This window comes from Aotus nancymaae, unplaced genomic scaffold (genome assembly GCF_030222135.1).
Source record: "Aotus nancymaae isolate 86718 unplaced genomic scaffold, 86718_ANA_hifiasm-v0.15.2.pri h1tg000041l, whole genome shotgun sequence".
NCBI lineage: Eukaryota > Metazoa > Chordata > Mammalia > Primates > Aotidae > Aotus > Aotus nancymaae.
Window position 1 is genome coordinate 29516208 of NW_026988455.1, and position 25701 is coordinate 29541908.

The 25701-nt window shown below is 37.2% G+C and overlaps 1 protein-coding gene and 1 non-coding gene across 4 annotated transcripts; both read right to left on the reverse strand.

The window, feature by feature from the left end:
* RMI1 (RecQ mediated genome instability 1) lies at positions 1-25602 on the reverse strand. 3 transcript variants are annotated; one of them, XM_012472123.2, is made up of 3 exons: positions 25476-25602; positions 12573-12663; positions 1-11411 (listed from the first exon to the last, which is right to left on the reverse strand). In XM_012472123.2, exon 3 carries the CDS (start codon positions 11373-11375, stop codon positions 9519-9521), a length of 1857 nt encoding a protein of 618 aa, XP_012327546.2. In that variant the 5' UTR covers positions 11376-11411; positions 12573-12663; positions 25476-25602; the 3' UTR covers positions 1-9518. The 3 variants fall into 3 exon arrangements, with proteins under 3 accessions (XP_012327546.2, XP_012327545.2, XP_012327547.2); XM_012472122.2 differs by having other exon boundaries at positions 25435-25602; XM_012472124.3 differs by lacking the exon at positions 25476-25602 and adding an exon at positions 17423-17534.
* LOC135268751 (U4 spliceosomal RNA) lies at positions 18488-18621 on the reverse strand. The gene has a single exon (XR_010337106.1). It is a non-coding gene; the product is annotated as a U4 spliceosomal RNA (small nuclear RNA).
* Positions 25603-25701: the final 99 nt, after the last annotated feature.

Consider the following 25701-nt stretch of genomic DNA (forward strand, 5'->3'; position numbering starts at 1 on the left):
TAACGCTAAAAACAGACTTTAATAGGCAACAGTGGTCCCTCTGGGGAGCAGAATGGGAGTGGGATGTGGTAAACAGTGAAAAAGAGAATTGCTGCTTTTTATCATGGGTCTTTCTATACTATGTAATTTTGCAATTATGTTTATGTATTACTTTGATAAAAGGATTTAAACTTTCTAAAGAAACATTCTTTGTAAGGCATTTAGCACAGTGTCTGACACTCAGCAAGGAGCTCACGACCATAGCAAAGATTCTTGGATCCAAGTATGGCACAAAAGCTTCAAATCCTACTTTGGTAAAAACAGTAAAAAAAGAACACCATTTCTCTACTCACATCCCACTTCTGGCACCAATTCTAGAGTGTTTTTCCAACACCAACAACCAATTCTCTGATTCTCTGGACACAAACTGGGTGTCCAGTAATTCTAGTCAATACTGAATTCAATTCAATTCAATTCAATTCAGTATTAACTACCCGGAGCTAAAGCAAACCCCACAGGTTAAGAGCTCAGTCTCACAAGACTGCTCCCCACATCCAAGTCCAGACCACCTGTACTTCTGACCACCTGGGTATAAATCAGAGGTTTCCACAAGCCCCTCCTCAGGTTCAACAATTTATTAGAACATCTCATAAAACTCATAAAAATAATACTTACATTTACAAGTTTATTATAATGCAAACAATTCAATGAAGGAGAGGTCAGAGCTTCCATGCCCTCTCCAGTTATGCCACCCTCCCAGTACTTTGATGTATTCACCACCTAGAAGCTCATCAAATCTCATTATTCAGGTTTGTATACAGAGGTGGGTAGGTGGGGCAGAAAGTATCCACCTTCTAATCACTTGGACTTTCTGGTGACCAGCTTGATCCTGAGTCATTTTTGGGGCCCCACTCTAACTCACTTCATTAGTATAAACTCAGATGTATTCAAAAGAGGCTCCTTATGAATAAAAATGGACATTTCTGTGAGTTATTTTACAACTCTATGAATTGTAGATAACTGATAGCAATGCAAAACAACTCTTGCCTTGTTCAGAGTTTTTTTAAACTTTTGTAGAGATGAAGTCTCACTATGCTGCCCAGGCTGCTCTTGAATTCCTGGCTTCAAACAATTCTTCTGCCTTGGCATCTCAAAGCGCTAGGATTACCAATGTGAGCCACCGCACTCGGCCTTCTCTTTGCAATCCCAACACTTTGGATGTTAAAGAGTTAAAAATTACAGACTCTTCTCATGTCTGCAATCCCAACACTTTGGGAGGCCAAGGTGAGAGGATCACTTTTATGACCAGCCTGGCATAGGGAGACCCCCATTCCCACAAAAAATAAAATAATTAGCCAGGTGTGGTGGTGTGTGCCTATAGTCCCAGCTACTCAGGAGGCTGAGGTGGGAGGATTGCTTGAGCCCAGGAATGGGAGGCTGCAGTGAGCTATGATTACACCACTGCACTCCAGCCTGGACAACAGAGTGAAATCCTGTCTCTAAAAAATATATTAAATACATAAACTTAATTAATTAAATAAGAGAGAATAACCCCATATTAGACTGTTTTTTAATCAGCCAGTGTGATGGTACCAAGTAGGATGTAAGTAGTAATAGGAGAGACAGACATAGAATTTCTAAATAGTAAATAATCTGTGTTGGCTATGCTTCATCTGTTAATTCAGAATTGTTGGTAACTTGTCCTTACATAACAGATAAAAGTATTTGCCTTTGGTGCTGAGTAGTGCATTTTGATTAGCTACTGACTATGAATTATAATATCAATTCTGTGGCGGAGTTTATGTAAAGTACTGTTTTTCTTAATATTTTGGAAGAATTCAGTGGAGATGTCATGAAAGACTGGAATTTGTGGGAAGTCTTTAAACCACAGAGTCCATTAGTTTTTAAATTTTAGAAATAAATCACATACCACAAAAATCATCTTTTAAAAGTATACAATTGAGTGGTTTATTTGCACACTCACAAAGTTGTGCAACTATCACCACTAACTCTAGAACACTTAAATCATCCCCAAAACAAACTCCATATCCATATCCATTTGCACAGGGGTCCTCAACACCCACCACAGACCAGTAGTGGTCTGTGGCCTGTTAGGAACCTGGCAGTACAGCAGGAGGCAAAAGGTAGGAGAGCAAGCATTACTACCTGAGCTCCATCTCCTGTCAAATCAGCGGCGGCATTAGATTCTCATAGAAGCTCAAACCCTATTGTGAATTCTGAATTCAAGCCATCTAGGTTGCAAACTCCGTATGATAATCTAATTAAAGCCTGATGATCTAGGTGAAACAATTTCATCCCCAAACCATCTGCCCCTCACCCCCAGTCAGTGAAAAAATTGTCTTCCACAAAATTGGCTCCTGGTGCCAAAAGGGCTGGAAACCATTCACTATTCACCCCCATGCCTCTGCTCCCCAGTCCCTGGCAACCACTAATCTGCTTTCTGTCTCCATGAATTTAACTATTGTAGATATTTCATGTTAATCTTATACTAGTAACTAACAAAGTGGTAATTATGGATATTTCTAGTTGAATTATATGCTATGGGGTATTTTCTGTTGCTTCTTTCACTTAGAATAATGTTTTCTTTTTTTTTTTAGAATAATGTTCTCTTCTTTTTTTTTAGAATAATGTTTTCAAGATCCATCTATGTTATAGCATATATCAGTATTTCATTTTCTTATGGCTGAATAATATTCCATTGTATGTACATAACAAAATTTATCTATTCATCAGTTAGACATTTAGGTCATTTTCTTTCCATGTTTTGGCAATTATGAAGAAAACTGCTATGAACATTCACATACAAGTTATTGTGTGAGCATACCCTTTCAATTCTTTCAGGTAAAAATAAAATTGCTGGATCACATGGTAACTGTTTAACTTTTTGAGGAACTGCCACACTGTTTTCCGAAGTGGCTGTACTATTTCACATCCCCATCAGCATTATATGAGGGTTCCAATTTTTCCACATCCTCATCATAGTTGTCATTGTTTTATTTTCAGTTATAGCCATCTTAGTGGATATAAAGTAGTATCCCATTATGGCTTTTACTTGCATTTCCCGAATGACCAATAATCCTGAGCATCTATTCGTGTGCTTACCAGCAATTTATTTATCTTTGAAGATAAAGCTATTCAAATACTTTGCCCATTTTTTAATTGGGCCATTTGTCTTTTTATTCCTTAGAATTCTTTCCATTCTGGACACAAGTCCCTTATCAGATATATGATTTGCAAATATATTCTTCCATTCTGAGAGTTGTCATTTCATGTTCTTGATAGTAACCTTTGATCAAAAATTTAAAAATTTTGATGATCTCCAACTTGTTTTTTCTTGATTGCTTGTGCTATACATGTTACATCTAAGAAACCATTGTATCATCTATGGTCACAGATTTATATCTATTTTCTTCTAAAGAGTTTTACAGTTATAGTTTTTACACTTAAGTCTTTAATCCATTTTTAGCTTATTTTTGTATATAGTATGAAGTATAAATGCTTTTTTTAAATCTGATCCACGCATTTATTCTCTGATGAGGTATAAATTCAACTTCATTCCTCTGCATGTGGTTATCCAATTGTCCCAAATAACTTCAGCTCTTTATGTTTTCCTTCCTTCTTTGTGCTCAATTTGCAGTTTTTGTAATTTATTGGGATAAATGCTCAGCTTACTGATGTTTACTCTTTATTCTTTTCTAATAAATTAAGATACAAAGTTCTCTCTAAGAACAGCTTCAGTGATACTCCACAAATTTTGATGTTTTATTATTATAATTATTTTCTAATTTTTATCGTTTTTTTTTTCCTTAACCTGAAGTTCCTTTGGAGTATGTTTTATAGTTTATAAGTATGTGGTGCAAAAGTAACTGAGGTTTCTGCAGTTAGAATTTGCCATTTGATACTGGAATACATTCTTAAATAAGTGTGGTTACATTACATATCATCTTAATGGGCATTTTTTTCTTTTCTTTTTTTTTTTTTCCTAATGACTTACTACTTGCTGTTTATGTTTATTTTGGACTGTGGAAATGATGTTAGACAAAAAGCAAATTTAAGCGATTTTCTTATTGGAGTTCAAAATGGGTTGTGAAGCAGCAGAGACAACTTGCAACATCAACAACACATTTGGCCCAGGAACTGCTAATGAACATACAGTGCAGTGGTGGTTCAAGAAGTTTTGCAAAGGAGATGAGAGCCTTGAAGAAAAGGAGCATAGTGGCCGGCCATCAGAAGTTGACAACCACCAACAGCAATCATGGAAGCCAATCCTCTTATAACTACACAAAAAGTTGCCGAAGAACTCAGCGTTTACCATTCTACAGTCATTTGGTATTTGAAGCAAATTGGGAAGGTGAAAAAGTTTGATAAGTGGGTGCCTCATAAGCTGAGCAAAAATTTTTTTTAAATCATCATTTTGAAGTGTCTTATTCTACACAACAGCAACAAATCATTTCTTGATCGGATTGTGAAGTGCCACAAAAAGTGGATTTTATACAACAACCAGCGAAGACCAACCAGCTCAGTGGCTGGATCGATAGCCAAAGTTGCACCAAAAAATGGTCATGATCACTGTTAGGTGGTCTGCTGCCAGTCTGATTCACTACAGGTTTCTGAACCTCAGCAAAACCCTTCCATCTGAGAAGTAGCTCAGCAAATCGAAGAGATGCACTGAAAACTGCAATGCCTGCAGTCAGCATTCGTCAACAGCAAGGGCCCAATTCTTCTTCATGACAACGCTCAACCACACATTGTGCAACCAATGCTTCAAAAATTGGGCTATGAAGTTTTACCTCATCTGCCACATTCACCTGACCTCCTGCCAACTGACTACCACTTCTTCAAGCATCTTGACAACTTTTTGCAGGGAAAACTCTTCCATAACGAGCAGGATGCAGAAAATGATTTCCAAGACTTTGTTGAACCCTGAAGCACAGATTTTTATGCTACAGGAATACACAAACTTATTTCTCATTGGCAAAAATGTGTTGATTGTAATGGTTCCTATTTTGATCAATAAACATGTTTAAGCCTAGTTACGATGATTTAAAACTCAGTCTGAAACCACAATTACTTTTGCACCAACCTATTAAATCTAACATTTCTAACCATTTTTTTCTAGCTTACTTTATGATCAGAGAATATACTCTGTATCATTATAATCCTTTGAATCATATTCAGACTTGTATTATGGTATAGCAGATGGTCGGTTTTTGAAAATGTTCCACATGTACATTAAAATGCATACTATAGGGCCAGGCTTGGTGGTTCATCCACCGCCTTGGCCTCCCAAAGTGCTGGGATTACAGGTGTGAGCCACCATGCCCGGTAAAAACAGTCTTCTAATCACCATCAATAAACAAGCTAAGCTGGGCGCCTGAGCTCACGCCTGTAATCCCAGAATATTGCGAGGCAGAGGCGGGTGGATCACCTGGGGTCAGGAGTGTGAGACCAGCCTGACCAACATGGTGAAACCCCATCTCTACTAAAAATACAAAAATTAGCTGGATATGGTGGCAAGTGCCTGTATCCCCACTACTTGGGAAGCTGAGGCAGAATTGCTTGAACCTGGGTGGCAGAGGTTGCAATGAGCTGAGATTGCACCATTGTACTCCGGCCTGGGCTACAGAACGAGACCCCATCTCAAAAAAAAAAAAAAAAAAGTAAAAAAAAGTGTACAATGTTAATCATATTGTATTTGCTGTATCTCTCTCCTGTCTCAACCTCCCAAGTAGCTGGGACTCTACTATTTAGTCTCTACTAATAGTCTCTACTATTTTTAGTAGAGAAAGGGTTTCACCATGTTGGCCAGGATGGTCTCCATCTCTTGACCTTGTGGTTTGCCTGCCTCAATTCCCCAAAGTGTTAGGATTACACGCCCGACCCACATTTTTTGATGTGTGTAATCTTCCTTTACAGCTGCAGATTTTCTATTTCTCCTTGTAATTCTCTGATAAATTTACAAGCTATTATTGAATTCTGTAAGTCTAGAATTGCTAAACTTTCCTTGTGAATTAGCCCTTTTATCATTAGCAACTGTTTCTCTTTACTATTATTAAGTCTTTTGACTGAAATTCTACTGTTTGATATTACTATAGCCACAGCAGCTTTCTTCTGGTTAGTGTTTAAACATCTTTTCATAACCTTTCCCTTTGAATCTTTCTGTATCTTTGGGTTTTATGCATCTCATAATTTGGTTGTATTATTATCTTGTTTCTCTTTTATTACAGCATTTAGCCTATTTACATTTAATGCAATTTCTAATACATTTGAATTTAAACTTACCACCTCACCAGTTGCTTTTCCCCATATGCCACTTTTGCTTTGTTATTTCCTTTTTCCTGGCTTCCTTTGGGTTGAATGCAATTTGTTCCATATTATTCCATTTTTGTACCATTAGCTTGGTGGCAATACACTCCTAAAAATCTTAGAGTGGCTACACTGAGTATTATAAAAGCAACTTTGAATATTCGATCTACTCGGTCCCAGCTACTCAGCAGGTTGATGCAAGAGGATCACTTCAGCCCAGCAGGTCAAGGCTGCAGTAAGCAGTGATTGTGTCACTGCATACTAGCCAGGGCAACAGAGCAAGACCCTGTCTCAAAACAAGAAATGAATTATAAGTAACCTAGAAATTATTTTAAGTACATGAGAGTATGTGCATAGGTTATATGCAAATACTGGTGTCATTTTATACCAGAAACTTGAGCATTTAGATGTTGGTACCGTGGAAGATTCTGAAACCAATTCCCCATGGATAACAAAGGACAATTGTACTCTGAAAGCAGAGTCACTCTCAAGAGAAAGAGAAAGTTCATCTGATTACGCTCATTTTTTTCTTCCCATTTGCTACTGTCAGGAACTCTTAGCATCATTCTTTTTTGTGTTAAATTCTCAGTCTGGAGATTATTATTCAGGTAACTTAAGTGTCTCCTTAGCCCCATATAAGCACAGACATAGGGCTACAAATTCTCAGGGAAAAGAACACTTTTCCCCCCAACCAACCAGAATCTAAGCCAAATCATTTAAGTTTTCTCACAGTCACTCTTTACTTTAGGGCAGATTTTTCTAATCCATTCTTTCATTAAAGAAGGCAGCTCTTCAAGATGCTGTGTATGCATAGGTGTCAGGGCTTTAAGTACCATGCTATTGGAATGGATGACAGGAAATCACAAAAGATATTAAGCAACAGAAGATGATCATATTTGACGAAATACTTACTGGAACTACAATGTAAACATCTCAATCATGCCCTCAAGCAGCTTATATTCCAAGAGAACAATGGTTCTCAACTGGGGGCATCTCTAGCTCCAGGGAATAACTGGCAATGTCTAGAGAGATTTTTGGTTGTCACAACTGGAAGGATGCTGCTCACATCCAGTGGGTAGAGGCCAAAGATGCTGCTCCCTACCATGCACACAGGACAGCCCCATAAGACTTATCCTGCCAAAAATGTAGCAGTAGAATAACAGAGAAACAAGCACAATAAAATGCATATAATATTAGTCTGCACAATGTACAGGAGAGCATGCAGCTGGGCAGGGGAATTCATGAAACACTGTAACAGGCATCTAAAGCTTAAATTGAATTGGAAATTATTTTGGAAGGTAGGGGAATCAGGCAGTATGAGCACTATAAGCATGAGTGTGAAAGTAAGAGGTATATTCTTCTACATGTTTACTGCACTACAAATAATTTGGTACCCCTAAAAAAAACTTAGGGGCAAAGAGGAATAGGGCGAGATAAGGCTAAAAAAGAAGTCAGGGGCCAGATCACAAAAAGCCATACATACTCAGTGAGGAGTTTGGACTTCACCCTGTAAGTAATGGGGTGGGAGGAGGTTGGTATTAAATGTTAATGAAGAGAAAACAAGAAGAAATTTATTTTAGAAAGTTCACTCTGGTAACATTACAGACAATGGTTTGAGGGCAAAATAAGATAAAGACCAATTAGTAAACCACTTCAATAATCCATGCCAAAGAAGATTAGAAACAGAATGAAAGCACCAAGAACCAATATAGTAGCATAGATTGATAAAAAGTATGATAGTCAATCTTTAATGACAATATGAAGAAGTTCTAATCCCAATTTTCAAGCCCCATTCAGAGATAAGAGTATAGGAGGAAAACATTTAATGAAAAGATAATAAAAGATAATGCTATCCCATTCAGATTACTTATTGAAAAGCTATGCAAGTATACAGACAAGATCATTATTAGGGCATATATCAGCAATATCTGTGTTCTGTGCTTTGAACCCTGATACAACAATGAAAAAATATTTTTAAAATCTTTCTCTTCTATTATCACATTTTCATATGTGTATTTATCTTACTTCCTGATATTTCCTGTTACATTATTTTCAATAAAACGCCAATGTCTTTATTTGGATAAAGATTTAATGTTTTAAGATTCAAAGCACTTTAAGACAAATGATTAATAAAAATAACATTAGCTTTCAAATACAACTTTGTAACAGTGCAGTGGAAGAATGGTAAACAGCCTCCCTTTTTAGAAAAAATCAGCACTTAAAACTAAAGGAAAGCTTTTATGTACAGCTAATTCAGAAAGGGAACCATGACACCCAAAGACATAGACAAATGCCTTACTTTAATCCAATAAATGTCCTACCTACTGGATCTCGATAATGACATTTTCAATATACCATTTAAAATAAACTATCCTTGAAAATAAGGCTTTAAATCATTCAATATAATCTATGAAATAGTATCTAGTTAACTGGATTACCTTAAATATACCAAATATTATAATCAGCAAAATAAAAACCAGTAAATCAATTTGTGTCTGAAAGCCTGATGTTCTAATCTACTGGATTTTTTTCCCCTAAGATTAACAATATAAACAAATCTTTTGGGAGTACTCAACATACTATGACAAGCTCAAGCATGTTCACGGTGGTATGGCCACAGACAGTGCTCAATATATTAGAAGTAAAATTCCTATTTATAAATATTAACTTTCAATAATATGACTCACCACTGAACACCAGTACAATACTTTAGCAATCATTTTATGTGACATGCCAAGTGGAAAACAAATTTCTCAACAATAGTGGGTCATCATATTCCTTCATCTAACAGTTACTTTTTTAAAAAATTAATCTTTGGAGGCCAAGAGCTTGAGACCAACCTGGGCAACATAGCAAAACTGTGTCTACAAAATAATAATGATCATAAATTAGCTGGGCATGGTGGTACATGTCTATAGTCCCAGCAACTCAAGAGGCTGAGGCAGGAGGATTGCTTGAGCTCAGGAAGTCGATGCAATACCCTATAATCATGCCACTGCACTCCAGCCTGGGCAACAGAGCAAGACCTTGACTACAAAAAAAAAAAAAGATTAACTTATTTTAAAAAGCTCCACATATAACAAGCATGACTAAACACTTTAAAATTAAACTGAAATAAGCTATGAAATTCCTTTTTACATAAAGTTTCACATGTAAAATTGTGAATAAATTCTAAATATTTCCTTGTTAATTGTTCCTAATACTATTTAAAATTATTTATTCAACCGCTGCTTTAGATTCTCAAGGTGTTCCATATTAACATTTTGTAATGCCAGTACCATTGCTTTAGACGAGGAAGGATTAAATGAAATAGTCATTAGACAGCATAAATCTATTAGATCTCTCTGACATTTCTGCAAACCTTCCAGGAACTTTTGGTATTGAAGAGGATCCTTTTTTAACTGTTTCATTTCTGGTACTGAGAACCCTATCAGACTAGTTAGTATTTCATCCACAAAGTCTACATCTAGATATGCAGTACCATCAGACACCTTTGCAGTTATACTCCAAATGCCACCAGAACTTGAGAGATTTCCAGTTAAGGTCACAATAAACGCTTTCACTTTCACTGTTGTAACTTCCTTTGGTTTGCTGGCCATTAGAATAGACAAGTAGATAAAGGGTGGAGAATACAAATCCATGGCAACAGCAAGATTAGTGCTATTCTCTGATGATCTTAGAGAACAAGTCTGTAAATTGTGATCATTTGCATTAGAAATTTGTGAACTCCTTTTTGGTATACAGTTGACTACCTCTCTATTTAATATTTTATTATTTAAGAAATGTCCATCTGAACTGCTGGTTTGTTTTATTTTATTATCTGTCTCTAAGTTCGTATCTTCATTTGTAAAATCATGGGCTAAGGGCATATTACGATGAACTGAAAAAATACTCCTGTTTTGGTCTCTAGCAGATGGACAACCAAAAGATTTGTCTTCATTAGTCAGCTGTTCAGATACCTTTTTTTCACTCCAATTATTGTTTCCATTTTTGCAAGTCAAAGAAAAATTATTCATAGTACTAGGATTTCGACTGGCATTTCTGCTAAAAGTCAATGGCTGCAATTCTTTAGTTTCCATCTGTTCTTTCTGGACAGTTTCTTCTAAAAGCAAGGCCTCCTCCAGTGAAAAGTCATCTAATTCCCCATCTGCGAAAGGCATAGATAGGTTTGATGGATCCTCTTTTGGTCTTGGAGAAATAACAGATTCTGGCTCAAAACTTGACTGTCTTCTGGGAATGGTATTTGAGGAACTACCTGTGGTGAAACATCTTTCTGAGGAAGTGTCATTATTTGCTGCAAGCTCATCATTTTCATCAAGACTTGCCAAGAGTTCTTCATCAGAAGGACCTAAGGCAGGATCTAGAACATCTGTAACTCTGGAAATGTTTTGGTTAGAATTGTTTGGTATGACTGAAACTATAGGATCAGGTTCCCCTATTAATCTTGCAAGTACTTTTTCTTGGGCATATTCTCCTAAAAGAGCATCTACTTCACCTCCTAATACTTTTACATTTTCTGGTTTCAATAAGAGAACACCAAGACGGAAAGACACATTTCCATGAATCAAAATTTTTGTACCCGGAGGAAGATCACTATGAAGAGCTGGAATAGACTGATATTCCATTCCCTGTATTTGTACAATTCCATCAGTTAGCTGTAGCATCAACATTCGCGAAGGCTTTGCTTCCCAAGGTTTTAGGGTTACTTGTGTTTCAGCTGTAACTAGATCATTTGTTGTATTCTTTCCTCTCAACTTCTGTATCTGGGAATATGCAGGCTGACTTACATCAACCAAGGAATTAATCTGCAGAGCATAAAATCCATTTAGTTCTCCTTTTGGAATTTCTAAAATGCCATCAGGTAAAAGAGGATGCTCCAAATCCCTCAGATCAGTAAGGAGCCACTGCTCAAACACTTGTTTATTCATTTGGGCCTGACTCAAGTTAACATTATTATTTTCTTCTTGGATCCAGTTAATACAAGCTTCCAGCCACATCGGAGGTACTTTAATACGCCACGTAGCTAAAAGCCAGGTTTCAGCTCTTAATACAATACTAGTCACACTCATTTCTTTTAAATAAAAGAAATAATATGCATCTACTACCTGAAAACAAAAAACAAAAAAATTATGGTAATTCAATACATTTGAATACAGCTTCTGTAATTCTCTAAAATGCACAGACAGGCACACCCTTTAGATTTTTCACTCTTGAGCATCTTAAAAATCTTTACTTTTTACATGGTCAAAATTCAAACACTACACATAGTCAGATGGTATAATGAGAAAATCAAAAGGTTTGAGACAGCTATACCTAGGTTTGAAAGCTGGCTCTGTCAAGTTACAAGCTATGTAACCTAATATAAAATTCTCAACTTCTGTAACCAGTTTTTACATCTATAAAATGTCAATACCACTATCTATCTTACAGAATTGTTATCAGGATCACATGAATTATATTTGTAATGCACAATGTCAGACCTATAAAGGATATTCAGTAAACAGCAGTTACAGTAGCCTCCCTTATCTGTGGGGACTATGCTCCAGTACCCCCAGTGGATGTCTGAAACTCTAAATATTACCAAACTTAATATATACTATTTTTTTAAATCCGATAACCAACCAGCTACTAAGTGACTAAAGGGTGGGTAGTGTAAACAGCACAGATACACTGGACAAAGGGATGATTCAAGTCTAGGGTATTATTTCACCACACTATTCGGAACAGTACAAAATTTACAACTTATGAATTATTTCTGGAATTTTCCACTAAATATTTTCAGACCTTGATTGACTGCAGATACCTGAAACCACAGAAAGCAAAACCATGGAGAAACAAAGACTACAGTCTATTATAATTGATCTAATAAACAGATTCTAATCATTTAAAATTTAGTTAAGAAACAATGTTCACTAATGTTCTTTATGTATGTATAATAGCTCTAATATAACTCTATTAAAACATACCACTGTGTTTGTCCATTTAGTACTTGAATATATGGTCTAAAGATAAAATTATAACAAGTAACAGCAGACACTGAGCTGACAGATATAAAGCATCTTATGTGTTGAGCTAAATATTTTCAAAACTCATGCCAAATATATTAATACTTAACTTCTCATTTTCTCAGCATGATAAAGCAGTAGCAAAACACTAAAGCCTAATCATCCTTGTGTTCACAAAAGTATAATTTGTTCCTTCTACAGATGAGGATATTTATGAAGTTGAATATATTAAAGTTTTAATATGCCCATAAGAAAACTTACCACTTGGAATAGCAGCACAGGGTTTGAAGACAGAATTTGGAACTGGTTGTTCAGTGGGTTACTTGAAACCTTCACTGGCTCAGAAATAGCCCTGGGAGATAAGACAAGAAGCAGTAAGAATTATAAGATGAAGTTGTAGAAAGACTGGACTATTTTCTTAAGTGCAAGAGTTTGATGGTATGGTTCATGGGGATCAGAAACAAGTCACCATGAGAAAGTTACGCACTTTCTCTAAGCCTGTTTCCTTTTCTATATACTTACCTCATAGGTTTACTGTGAAAATTAAAGAAGATAGGAGGTGAGATATAGTATTTGATGTTAAGAGTACATCTCTGGTGCTAGACTTATAAACTCTTATAAACTCTGTGACTCTAAACAAGTTACTCAACTTCACAATATCCTACTTATCCTTATCTCATTTGTAAAACAAGAATAACAGGATTTTCCTCACAGGCTTGTTATGAAGATTAGATTAATATGGAAAAAGCAGCACCTGGCTCATAGCAAGAACTCAGTAAATGTATACTATTATTAGACTTACAGTGCCTACTACAGCACCTGGCAAAAAACAGCCACTCAAAAACTACTTATTGAGTATAAGTTTGAGACCAAGCTGGTCTCAAACTCCTGACCTCAAGTGATCCACCCACTTCAGCCTCCCAAAGTACTAGGATTATGGGATTACAGGCGTGAGCCACAGCACTCCCAGCCACTATTTTAGACTGAATGACCAATTCTTAGATTGGATAAGTCCTACACTGCTCTGAAATTAGTGAAATGAGACTTTTTTGTAGATTCTCGAACAATATGAGACTTTAGGAGTTTAAACCCTGAAAATGCTAATATAGCTCACCTTAAGATACCGTTGTAACAAAACTATTTTACATTGCATCCCCAAAAACAGCTGAAAGAAATGCAGCACATGCCTCAGAAATGGAAGGAACTAAAACGCCAGTTTATTGCTGATTCTAATGCTACCAGTTGAACATCTTTTCATATTTCTTAGTGGCACGGACTCCTTAGACGCCTCTAAACAATTTCTCCTCTTTTGTTCTATACTTCTGTCCTAGCACAAAGTAAATGTATGTAAATGCTTGCTACCATTAATATTTTTTAAATATCCCACAAAAGAAGACATAGAAGCATATAGTTCTCAGGAACCTATAAAGAGTGGGTACATTGTTAATTTAATTTAATGGATGGTTAACATTTAAAGGACATGGGGAAGTTAAGGTCAATTATAGAACGGATGAATCTTTATATTGAAGAAAATGACTGGTGGCCAGGTACAGTGGCTCACGCTTGTAATCCCAGCACTTTGGGAGACCAAGGTGGGTGGATTACGAGGTCAGGAGTTCAAGACCAGCCTGGCCAACACAGTGAAACCCCGTCTCTACTAAAAATACAACAATTAGCTGGGCGTTGTGATGTGCAACCGTAATCCCAGCTACTTGGGAGGCTGAGGCAGGAGAATCACTTGAACCCAGAAGGTGGAGGTTGCAGTGAGTTGACATCACACCACTGCACTCCAGCCTGGATGACAGAGCCAGACTCCATCTCAAAAAAAAAAAAGGAAAAAGAAAAAAAGAAAATGACTGAGAGTATAAACATTTTTTAAACCATATGTAAAAACAATATAAAAAATCAAAAGCAGGAAAAGTTTTTACCTGTTGTGATGAAGATAAGCTATGTAGGTCAAATCAGCAGGTCTCCTTAACAAAGAAACCAAATCTCTATGCCAGCTTTCTGATTTACCAAATGGAAATACTTCCTATCTTGGCTGGGCATGGTAGCTCATGCCTGTAAACCCAGAACTCTGGGAGGCCAAGGTGGGAGGATTACTTGAATCCAGGAGTTCAAGACCAGCCTGGGCAACAAAGCAAGATCCCATCTTTAAAAAATTTTTTTAAGTTAGCTGAGCATAGTGGTGCATGCCTATAATCCCAGCTACTAGAGAGACTGAGGTGGGAGGACTGCCTGAGCCCAGAGGTTGAAGCTGCAGTGAGCTATGATTGCATCACTGCACTTCACCTGGGCGACAGAGCAAGACCCTGTCTCTCAAAAATAAAAATAAAAAAATAAAATTCCCTATCTTATTAAGAAAAGCAAAATATAGCCCAAATCCCCAACGTTGGAAGTGGGACCTGGCAGGAGGTGATTGAATTATGGGGGTAGATTTCCCCCTGGTGTTGCTCTCATGATAAAAAATGAGCCGGAGAGCTGGTTGTTTTAAGAGTGTGTGGCACAGAGAAGAAACCTCTGTGCCAGTTTTCCATGTGACACCCTCCTCCCAGAGGGTGTGGAGCTCCAGCCAGCCTGCCTCACTCCTACATGACCCGCCCACAGCCCATCAGGGTCCAGGGAGACATTTGTTCTTGCTTTAAGTTAGGAGTAACAACCTTTTTTTTTTGATCAAGAAAAAAAACCCATCTCTACCTTTAAAATCACACCCAGAGCCCGGCATCCCACCCTATGTCCTATGTTGTTGCTAATGACAATACGATGCTTACTCTGTTATTCGAAAATGATTTTTATGTAATTAATGTATGCTTTCTTGTTTATAAATGCCTGATTTAAAAAAAAAGTGTATGACACCTTCCCCCTCTGTCTCTGCCACCCCCCTGCTCTGGCCACACAAGATGCGCCTGCTTCTCCTTCACCTTTGCCACAATTTTAAGTTTCCTGAGGCCTCCCAGCCATGCTTCCTGTACAGCCTGCAGAACTATGAGCCAATTAAACCTCTTTTCTTTATAAATTACCCAGTCTCAGGTATTTCTTTACAGCACTGCAAGAACAAACTAATATGATAAGACATACAGTATGCTAACTTTTGTATACACAACAGGAAAATAAGCACATTATGACTTACATAAAGTACCTCTAGAAGGATATAAAAGAAACTTGATAAAACTTAAATTATTTAGCTATACTCAATAACAAGAGTAAGATCTTCGTGGGTCAGGAACAGATGAGAAATTTAGAGTGGTTAAGTAGGCACTAAAGCCATGCAGCCCCCAGGAAAAGGGCATTTAGCTAAGAATAGTGTAGCTAAAGCTTCAAAGCTCTAAAAGTCCAGCATGCCATGCATGGGACAGAAGACCAGAAACAGACTCCTTGCTGGAACTGGGCCAAAAAAAGTTCCACCCAACACCTACATGCAGCGGGAACAGAACTACCCTGAAAATAAACACTGGGGCTGCATAAAACATAAAAGTAAAAACCCAAATTCCTAATAAAACCACTGACCTAGAGCTATGTCAATGTCAGCCAGAGAGTAAACTCCAAAGCTACACAAAAGGGGCAAAACTATCCAACATGAGCCTGCAAACCAAAATTATAATATACTTTAGGAAAATTACTACGATCAGCAGACATACCAAACAGAATTTACACCTGAAAACAGTTTTTAAAATGAAGAATCTTAATTTTAAATGTCTTTGAGCATACTAAATATACTTAAGTGGGACTAACATCCTAAAAGAAGAATAGAAGATAATTAAATGATCCCAGGCATTTACGAAAATAATCTACTGCAAATCTTGTAAATAGAAAACAGTCTCTGAAATTAAAATCTGTAGATGGGACCAACACCTGGCTAACAACAAATGAAGAGATAACTTATGCATTAGAAGTTACTTATAACACAGTATAAAGATTAAGATACTATACAAAGAGGAAAAAAGAATTAAGAAGTAGGGAAGACAGGTTCCAACAGTGAAGTAATTGCAATTCAGAAGAAAAAAATAAAAGAGGTGAAAAAAAAATTTTTTTAATAATGGTTGAAATTTTTCCAAGATATTATTTTCTAGGTTGAAAAAACTCTATACTTCTAATCAGTTTTTTTAAATCTACACTTATACACAGCAATACAGCAAAATATAAACATTAAGGATAAAGAAAAGTAAAGAAGACCTAACAAGCTGGATCTAAACTACAAGATAACAAAAACATGGGAGCCAGGAATGGTGGCTCATGCCTATAATCACAACACTTGGGAGGCCGAGGCAGGCAGATCCCTTGAGCTCAGTGGTTCAAGACCAGCCTAGGCAACATAGCAAAACCCCATCTCTACAAAAAATACAAAAATCAGCTAGGTGTGGTGTCTCCTTCCGGTGGTCCCAGCTACTTGGGAGGCTGAGGTGGGAGGATCACTTGAGCCCAGGAGGGACCTGATCAAATAATCTTTGACAATGGTGCCAATACTCCACAATGGAAAAACAATACTCTCTTCAGCAAATAGTGTTGAGAAAATTGAACATGCCCATGCAAAAGATTAAAGATGGACCTTATCTCATACCATATACAAAAATTAATTCAAAACGGATTACAGGTCTAAAAGTAGCACCAGAAACTACAAAACTCCTAGAATAAAACATAGGGAAAAAGCTTCATGATATTGAAATGGGCAATGATTTCTGGGATATGACACCAAAAGTACAGGTAACAAAAGCAAAAGTAGACAAACGGGACTACATCAAACTGAAAAACTTTTGTGCACCAAAGGATACAATCAACAGAGTGAAAAGACAATCTATGGAATGGGAGAAAATATTTGCAAACCACATATCAGACAAGGGGTTATTACCCAGAATACGTAAAGAACATCTTAACTTGATAATTAACAACAAAAAATAATCCAATCTGAAAATAGGCAAAGACCTTGAATAGACATTTCTCCAAAGACATACAAATGAGCCAGTAACAGTGGCTCACACTTGTAATCCCAGCACTTTGGGAGGTGGAGGCAGGTGGATCACTTGAGCCCAAGAGTTCAAGACCAGCCTGGGCAACAAGACGAAACCCCAGCTCTACAAAAAATACAAAAATTAGCTAGGCATGGTGGCACATACCTGTAGTCCCAACTATTCAGGAGGCTGAGGTGAGAGGACTGCTTGAGGTCAAGGCTGCAATGAGCCATAAGTGTGCGACTGCACTTCAGCCTGGGCGACAGAGCAAGACCCTATCTCAAAAAAAAAAAAAAAAAAGATATACAATAGTCAACAAGCATATGAAAGGATGCTCAACATCACTAATCATAAAAGAAATACAAATCAAAACCACAGTAAGATCTCACCCTCATACCTGTTAGAATTGCCAACACCAAAAACACAGGAAATAACAAGTATTGGAAAGAATGAGGGAAAACTGGAACCCCTGTGCACTGTTAGTACAATTGTAAAATGGTAAAGCTACCATGGAAAACAGTATAGAACCTCCTCAAAAAATTAAAACTAGAACTACCATATGATCCCACTTCTAGGTGTGTTTCCAAATGAACTGAAAACAAGATCTTGAAGAGATAGCTGCACAATCCACGTTCACTGCAGCATTGCTCACATGAAGAATATAGAAACAACCACTGATAGATGGATACAGAAAACATATTATATTCAATATTTTTTTTTTCAAAAAATCCTATCATATGCCACAACACGAATTAACCTTGAGGACATTATGCTAAGTAAAATAAGCCAATCACAAAAGGACAAATACTGCATGATTCCACTCATATGAGGTACCTAAAATAACCAAGCACATAGAAATGGCAAATAGAATGGTGGTTATCAAGTGTTGTGAGGAGGGAGAAATGGGACGCTGTCACTAAATGGGTAGTTTCAGTAATGCAAGGTGAAAAAGTTCTAGATAACTGTTGTATATGCAAATAATTAACAATGCCATACTGTGTACTTAAAATCTGTTAAGAGGGTAATTTTTTTTAAGGCAACTCAAGTAAAGCAGTGGAAATGGGGAAGGAACAAAGAAATCTATAATTGGTTGTGATCAGTTACTTGTAAACACCACTGCACTCAGACCAGTGGGTAAATTTATTTGATGTGCTTTTTATTACAATTTTAAAAGGAGAAAAACATGGAAGAGAGAAAAAAGGAATAATAAATGTACCGCTATTTGCTGATGACATGAATGTTGATGATGAAAATGCCAAACAATCTACAAAAAAAGCTATTATCACCTGAGAAAAGTTTTCAATTAGCAATAATCATGCCTCGGATAAATCTCATTAGCTACGATACTGCCACCATGCAAAGTTCAAAAAAAGCCATATCACCTGATCTAGGATAGACAGCCAATAAATAGCACCAAAGTCAATTTTACTTTTATGTAGTTGATCTTCATTCACAGATTCCTTATTTGCCTATTCAGTAAAATTTATTTGTAATCCCAAAATCAGTATTTGCCACACTCCCATGGTCATTCATGAACATGTGCAGAGCAGTGAAAAATTTAAGTCATCCAATATGCACATTCCCAGCTGAGGTCAAACAAAGTGATAATGTGCCTTTTTGGTTCAGGTTTCATACAAGAAACAAGTCTCCTTTTAGTGCTCTACTTAGTACCATGTTTTTGTGCTTTTTTTTCCCCTGGCAATTTTGATGTTTAAAATGGTCCCCTGCCACAGTGCTGAAGTGCTACCTAGTCTACCTAAGCACGGAAAAGCTGTGACGTGTCTTATGGAGAAAATGTGTATTTTAGATAAGTTTCATTTAGGCATGAGTTATAGCACTGTTGGTTTTATAAGTTCAATGTTAATGATTTAATAAGATATATTAAACAAGGTGTCTTTAAACCTTCAAATAAGGTTGTCGACTGTACAAGCAATGGACAAAACAGTACATTTTATAATAGCACCGAAAAGCCAAATACTATGCTGAAAACTATAAATTACAGATTAAAGAAATTAAAAACAACTTAAGCAAATGGAGAGATACGCTGTGTTCATGGATTGGAAGACTTTATCTGGTTAAGGTTTCAGTTCTCCCCATCTATAGATTCAATGCAATTCCATTCAAATCCCCAGTAATCTTTTTATAAAAAATGACAAGCTGATTCTAAAATTTATATCAAAAGGCAAAGGAACTAGAATTGCCAAGACAATTTTGAAAAAGAAAAACAAAGTTGAAGGATTCACACTATCTAACACTAAAATTTCATATAAAGCTTCAATAATGAACAGTGAGATGTTGACAAAAGGATTAACATACTGGAAAATAGGAGAGAAGACAATCTACAAATAGACACACATATATATATATGATCAATTGATTATCCACAAAGTTGTAAAAGTAATTCAACAAAAACAGGATAGTCATTTGAACACATGGAACAACTGGATATCCATATGCAAGAAACTATGAGCCTCAACCAATACCTCAAACTATGTATAAAAATTAACTCAAAATGGAACACAGAGCTAAATGTAAAAACTAAAACTACAAAATTTGTACAAGAAAAGTGGGGAGAAAAATCTTTGTGACCTTGGTTTCCTAAAAGTTTTCTTAGAAAAGTGACATCAAGGCCAGGAATGGAGGGGGGAGGAGAAGGGAGCGGGGAGGAGAAGGGAGGGGGGAGAGAAGGGATGGGGGAGAGGAGGGGGGGAGGGGAGGCCTTTAGTTGCACCAATTCAATAAGGTGCCTATTTCCTCCAGTAAAATTAATATAACACAGTGCTGGCAAATGGACCTAGTATAATTTTCAAAGGTGTAAAAATGTGATGACAGACATTAGGTAAACTAAAATCAGGATAAAGTCTACTTTCAGTTGACTTTGAGACTTCACAAGGAATGAATCAGTAAGAAAAGAAGAAAAACTGATAAGTTACAAACTGAAAAGGTCAAGGCTGGACAGAATATGAACGAGAATGAATTTCAAAGATATTAATCCTGTATTTCCCACCAGGTACAGATGTATAAACAGAGAACTGAAGACTGCTGAAAATAAATTAAAACCTATTTTGTAAGACTTTAAAATTTTTTCAAAGTTTTAATTAAAAAAATGTACTTCTACATCTGCAATGTTATCTAAACCTCAAAACAATAATTTTTGATACAAAGAGTATTATCATCTATTCGACAATGATGAAACTGAGGCATGAAGATTAAGGCATAAACATCATACCCAACAGCAGACCCAGAACTAGAACATAAATTCTGCTAATCTCCATTACTATATCTTTTTCTGTCAACTTCAGTTAACAGAAAGAGGAAGCAAAACCAGTCCCTCAATTCATCTATAAAATCCACTTATGTATAAAATCCACATCTAAACGGCCATTCTGTAAGAGTGGTTTGCTGCTACTATAATGAACAGACTTCTCAGATTTCATGTAAATAACAAGCTCATCTAATGCACTCTAAATTGTTTCATTTACAAAATCAAATGAAAGAAAAATTTTAAAGAATCACCTACACCTACTGTATTTATCTTTGTGATAACTTTGACATAGTGCTATGGTTAAGTACTACTTTTCCTTTCACTATAACTCTACTAACATACCACATAAAATATTTTTTACTTTTTTCTGAATATTACAAACTGATATTCTAAGGCTATGTATCAGTTTTTTAATTTTTTTTTATTCCAAACTTAGCTCTTCCTTGTATGTGCTATTGAACACCGCAAGCAGCAAAACTCCTTTCAGCCAAGAGTTGGGATGAATTCTGAAAAACACTGCTCAGTGAATCCCAACAACTAAACTGTTCCATTAAATGTATGTCAGTCCTAATTAATAACTCTAAGTACTACCCTCAACTTCTGAAGCTAACTGACATACTGTACATTTATAGTAATGTTATCATAACTAAGCAAAGAAAAAAATTCGTGACTAAACCCCCAAAAGATAATCAAGACATCTGTAAAACACATGCAAATGTGATAAGAGATACTTAACACTGTACAAACATTCCAATACAACTATTCCCAAATATTTTACCAAAAAGTCAAGAACTCTGGGGGAAAAAATGACTGCTAATGTACATTTGTTACACAGATTTCCTCACTTAACAGCAAAGTAAAGTAGAAAGTAGGATTGATCTAGGACACGGATATAATTCCTACAATTGCATGTCTTAATTATAAAAAGATGATGTATAATAGGTTATTTTTCCTACAGATTAGAAAGAAAAGTTTATTAAAATGTTTAATCAAATGGAAAAAATTATGTATTATGTAAGATCCATATTATAAAGTATAGACTAGATATTAATAATTGAGATCTTTAATAATTTGGCAAATTAATGGCATCTAGTCCTTCAGAAAAATTCCCAGTTTTCATTTCTCCTTTGCTTAGGAAATTGGGTAACCATAGTCACAGCCGGTAGATGCACAAATTCTCAGAGGCAGAAAGTCAGGGCGGCACAAATTCCCATGTGCTAATGTACAAAGAACAGCTCTTTGATCCTAAAGAACTCCACTGTCCAAGAAAATAATAATAAATTTGGAAAGATGTATTTTAAATTGTACATTAAGTTATGTTCAAGACCAGGCGCAGTGACACATGCCTGTAATTCCAGTACTTTGGGAGGCCGAGGTGGGTGGATCACCTGAGGTCAAGAGTTTGAGACCACCCTGACCAACATGATGAAACCCTGTCTCTACTAAAAATACAAAAAAATTAGCTGAGTGTGGTGGCACATTCCTGTAATCCCAGCTACTCGAGAGGCTGAGGCAGGAGAATCACTTGAACCGGGGAGGTGGAGGTTGTAGTGAGTCAAGACTGCACCATGGCCGGGCACGGTGGCTCACACCTATAATCCCAGCACTTTGGGAGGCTGAGATGGGTGGCTCACGAGGTCAAGAGATCAAGACCATCCTGGTCAACAAGGTGAAACCCCGTCTCTACTAAAAATACAAAAATTAGCTGGGCATGGTGGCGCGTACCTGCAGTCCCAGCTACTTGGGAGGCTGAGGCAGGAGAATTGCTTGAACCCAGGAGGTGGAGGTTGCGTGAGCCAAGATCGTGCCGTTGCACTCCAGCCTGGGTAACAAAAGCGAAACTCCATCTCAAAAAAAAAAAAAGACTGTACCGCTGCACTCCAGTTGGCCAGAAGAGCAAAACTCTGTCCCCTCCAAAAAAAGAAAAAAAGGATATGTTCATACCATATGATCCACTTCTTTTACCTTCCAGAATTAAGGCCACAATCATAAATAAGGCCCAAAAAACCCATATGTTTAAGGAGATAATATCCCAAGTACTGTAATTTAATCTTTACAAATTAAGTGAATATATTAAATTATCACATGTACCCCAAAATTATGTACATCTTTTAGGCATCAATAAGTAACAAAATAAAGACAAAGATTTGTATGGTAGAGTGTTTACCACTAAGTTTTTATATTTTGAAAAAAACAAACAAAATACTCAAAATTGGAAAAAAGTTAAATATCTTGCACTGCCACCATGAAATGAAAAGCAATGAAATCTTTAAAGAAACCATTTTTAAGAATTAATGACATGGAAATACATTCACATTGTTTGGGGAAAAGAACAGATATAAAATTACATACAGTTTAATCCCCATTAATTTTATCGTTCCTAAAAAAACATTTTTAGGAAAGCTGATTAGCACTGTGTGAATGATAAACTTGGCTGACCACACTAATCTACATTCTAGATCTGGACTGCCAGGAACTGAACAGAAGAGAATAAAGTGGGAAAATTTTATCACCTACCATTAAAGTCTAGGCATATTTGATTTATAGATTAATTTCAGTCAGCCTCACATATTCCAATTTTTAAAATAGAAAGTAAGGCAGGAGTGTCATCCTTTTGGGCGTTACATGTGTCATTCAGATAACAGCTGAGACTAACAAATATTTAAATCTCTCCATATTTCCATTATCTTCATCTAAATAAGGTAAATCTACATTTTATTTCATTGAGGATGATTTCAAGGTAACCCTGGAATTTTTAAGAAGATACTCTGAAAATTAGGGAGGAAAAATTTATATTGTTTATGACTGAAATCATTAAAAAGTAATCAGAGGAGCTTTTTGTGGATCTTCCATAACCTAAGGTAAGGAAAAGACAAAAAGAGAATAGGTTTAGGATCTGAAACCCAATTTTGCTATGTGACCTTGGATATGTCCCTTAGCTTCTCTTAGTATTAGTTCCTTCATCCATAAACAAAGATAACAACTTACTCAAAGGACTCTAAAAAGTATTAAACTGCCAGCACAAGGTTTAGCATACAGTTGGGAACTCAGGAAATGGTAGTTATAAATAATAAACAATAATCCAGCTGGCTAGTGTACAATCTCAATTATATTAGCCTATCTAAAGCAAATGCCACATCTAAGTAATAGCTGGTTTAAATTCGCTGAGTACAAAATTATCCTACACCATTACACCGTTGTACCAATTACACAAGACTGGAGCCAATGAATGTATTGGTAAGTTCTTGAATGCACACAGGTATAAAATTGTTGGGTTGAAAACTCTCAATTTCAAACAGAGAATAAAAGGATGGAGAAAAGATAGACTTCCCTGTTATTTAAAGAGCAAACCTAAAAATTAAATTAAAATAAGGAAGAAATCAAATGGGGGAAAAACAGCAATCATCTAACAAAGGTATCTAGAAGGAATGATGCTTACACCAGTCAGGGTCCAATTCGGACAATGAAATTGGGAGGAAGAGGTTCCTATATAGAGCTGCTTACTTGTGCTTCCCACTCATCACTGCTTATCAAGAAGAAAATGATGACTGCAACATAAATACTAACTTGAAAGAAAGCACAGCATCATTATTACAGTACTGCTATTTGTGCCTATTAGTGTTAGTGACATGTCCAAGTTTTCAATGACAAACTCAATTAAATGTTGCAAAGCCTAACTGGCAGATTAAATCTCTATGATTTAAGTATCCCCAGCCCCTACATAAACTCAATTTTGAATATTTAATAAAATTCCGAACTTTGTGTTTTATAACTAAAATGTGAGTTAAGTTTTACCTACCCAACAAGACTATACACACTTCATGGTGGGGACCATTTAAAAAATATTACCAAAGAGAACTTTTATAATCTCCACAATGCCAGACATTAACGTATCCTCTCAGGATGTAAATACCAGTGTTTATCATGAAGTCCTCAGTGCATCCTAACAAGAGTTTTCCTCTAATCAGGCAAGTAAAAGATGCTGGATGAATGCAATCATGACCATTTAAAAGAATGCTGCTATATATATTTTGCAAATTACCCAAGGAAACATTATAACAGGTATGAATAAGCACAAATTCATCACCACTAAAACATTTATGAATGTATTCTGCCAATGGCGGATTTCGCTTTATGTGCAGATTATAACATCTTTATGCTTCAAAATGAGTTTTGGATTGTGGGCGGAGGCTGGAAGGTTGACAAGTGAGGATGTGGAAAGCGGGTACTACCAGGGCTGGAGATTTCCCAAGGTTGTCACCGACTGAAAGTGACTTTACGTGCCTTAACAAAGGAAGTCATGAAAGGTTGGCAAGGGGCCTTAGAAGTAAGGAACCGTATACAATTCAAGTGTGAACTGAACCCGCTAGAACGGGAGCACGTTTGAGGGCGAGGGTTTTTGTCCGTTTTCATCACTGCCACAAGGCAGGCGCTTTGTATGGATTGTGAAAGTCTGCAACATATTTAGCGATATGCATTCATTTTAGGAGACGAGTGCGATATTTACTGCCTAAAATTTTTCTCAGAACAAACTACAGCGACGACACTACAAAATATTTCCATCTTAGGCCCCATTACCCAAGAGGAAAGTCAGAACGGAGAGCCCTGTGAAACCGCTTATGCCCTCTCGGGCGTCCTGAATCGGGCAAAACCAAAGGCGAGAAGTTCTCCAGGACTCAGGCTCGCCCCGCGTTTCCCCGGCTGTGCCCCCCGGCCCGGCCTCCGCTGACCGGCGCCCCGGACCGTTACAAACAGCGGGTTTCCGGAGCGAACCGGGCCCAGCGGACGCCGGCGGCCCGCACTTACCGCGGCGCGGCTCGTGCCGGAGCCCACAGCCCGGGGCGGGGTAAGGGGCTTCCGGCGCGAGTGTGCGCTGTGGAAACAGGGGCATAAGTCTGGGCCGAACACCGACCTGGGCGTCCCGCACTCCCCTCGCGCAACAGCGGTCCTTACGTCGCGCAACTTAAGAACAGGAATCGCCGCGGCACGCTCCCTGATCCTTTTTTGCCTCTTCCCGCCCGATTTCCCGCGCGCTGGCGCCCCTCCTCTAATCCCAAAGAACTCCTTCGGGCCTAGAAAGAAAGCCCCTTCCCCACCCCCTCCCTGTGCGCGTGAACTAGGCAATTGTTAGATCTCGCGAGAGGTTCGCCCCCTAACCGCCCCTCCCCCCGCTAGTGAG

What these genes read in the sequence shown, in the direction of transcription:
- RMI1 (XM_012472124.3), bottom strand. Translation starts at nt 17,490, where the DNA reads ATGGCTCATTGCAGCCTTGACCTCAAGCAGTCCTCTCACCTCAGCCTC. An exon ending in CTGAATAGTTGGGACTACAG is followed by an intron (nt 12,664 to 17,422) that starts GTATGTGCCACC and finishes CTTATCTCCCAG; the next exon opens with GGCTATTTCTGAGCCAGTGA. An exon ending in CTGTGCTGCTATTCCAAGTG is followed by an intron (nt 11,412 to 12,572) that starts GTAAGTTTTCTT and finishes TTTTGTTTTCAG; the next exon opens with GTAGTAGATGCATATTATTT.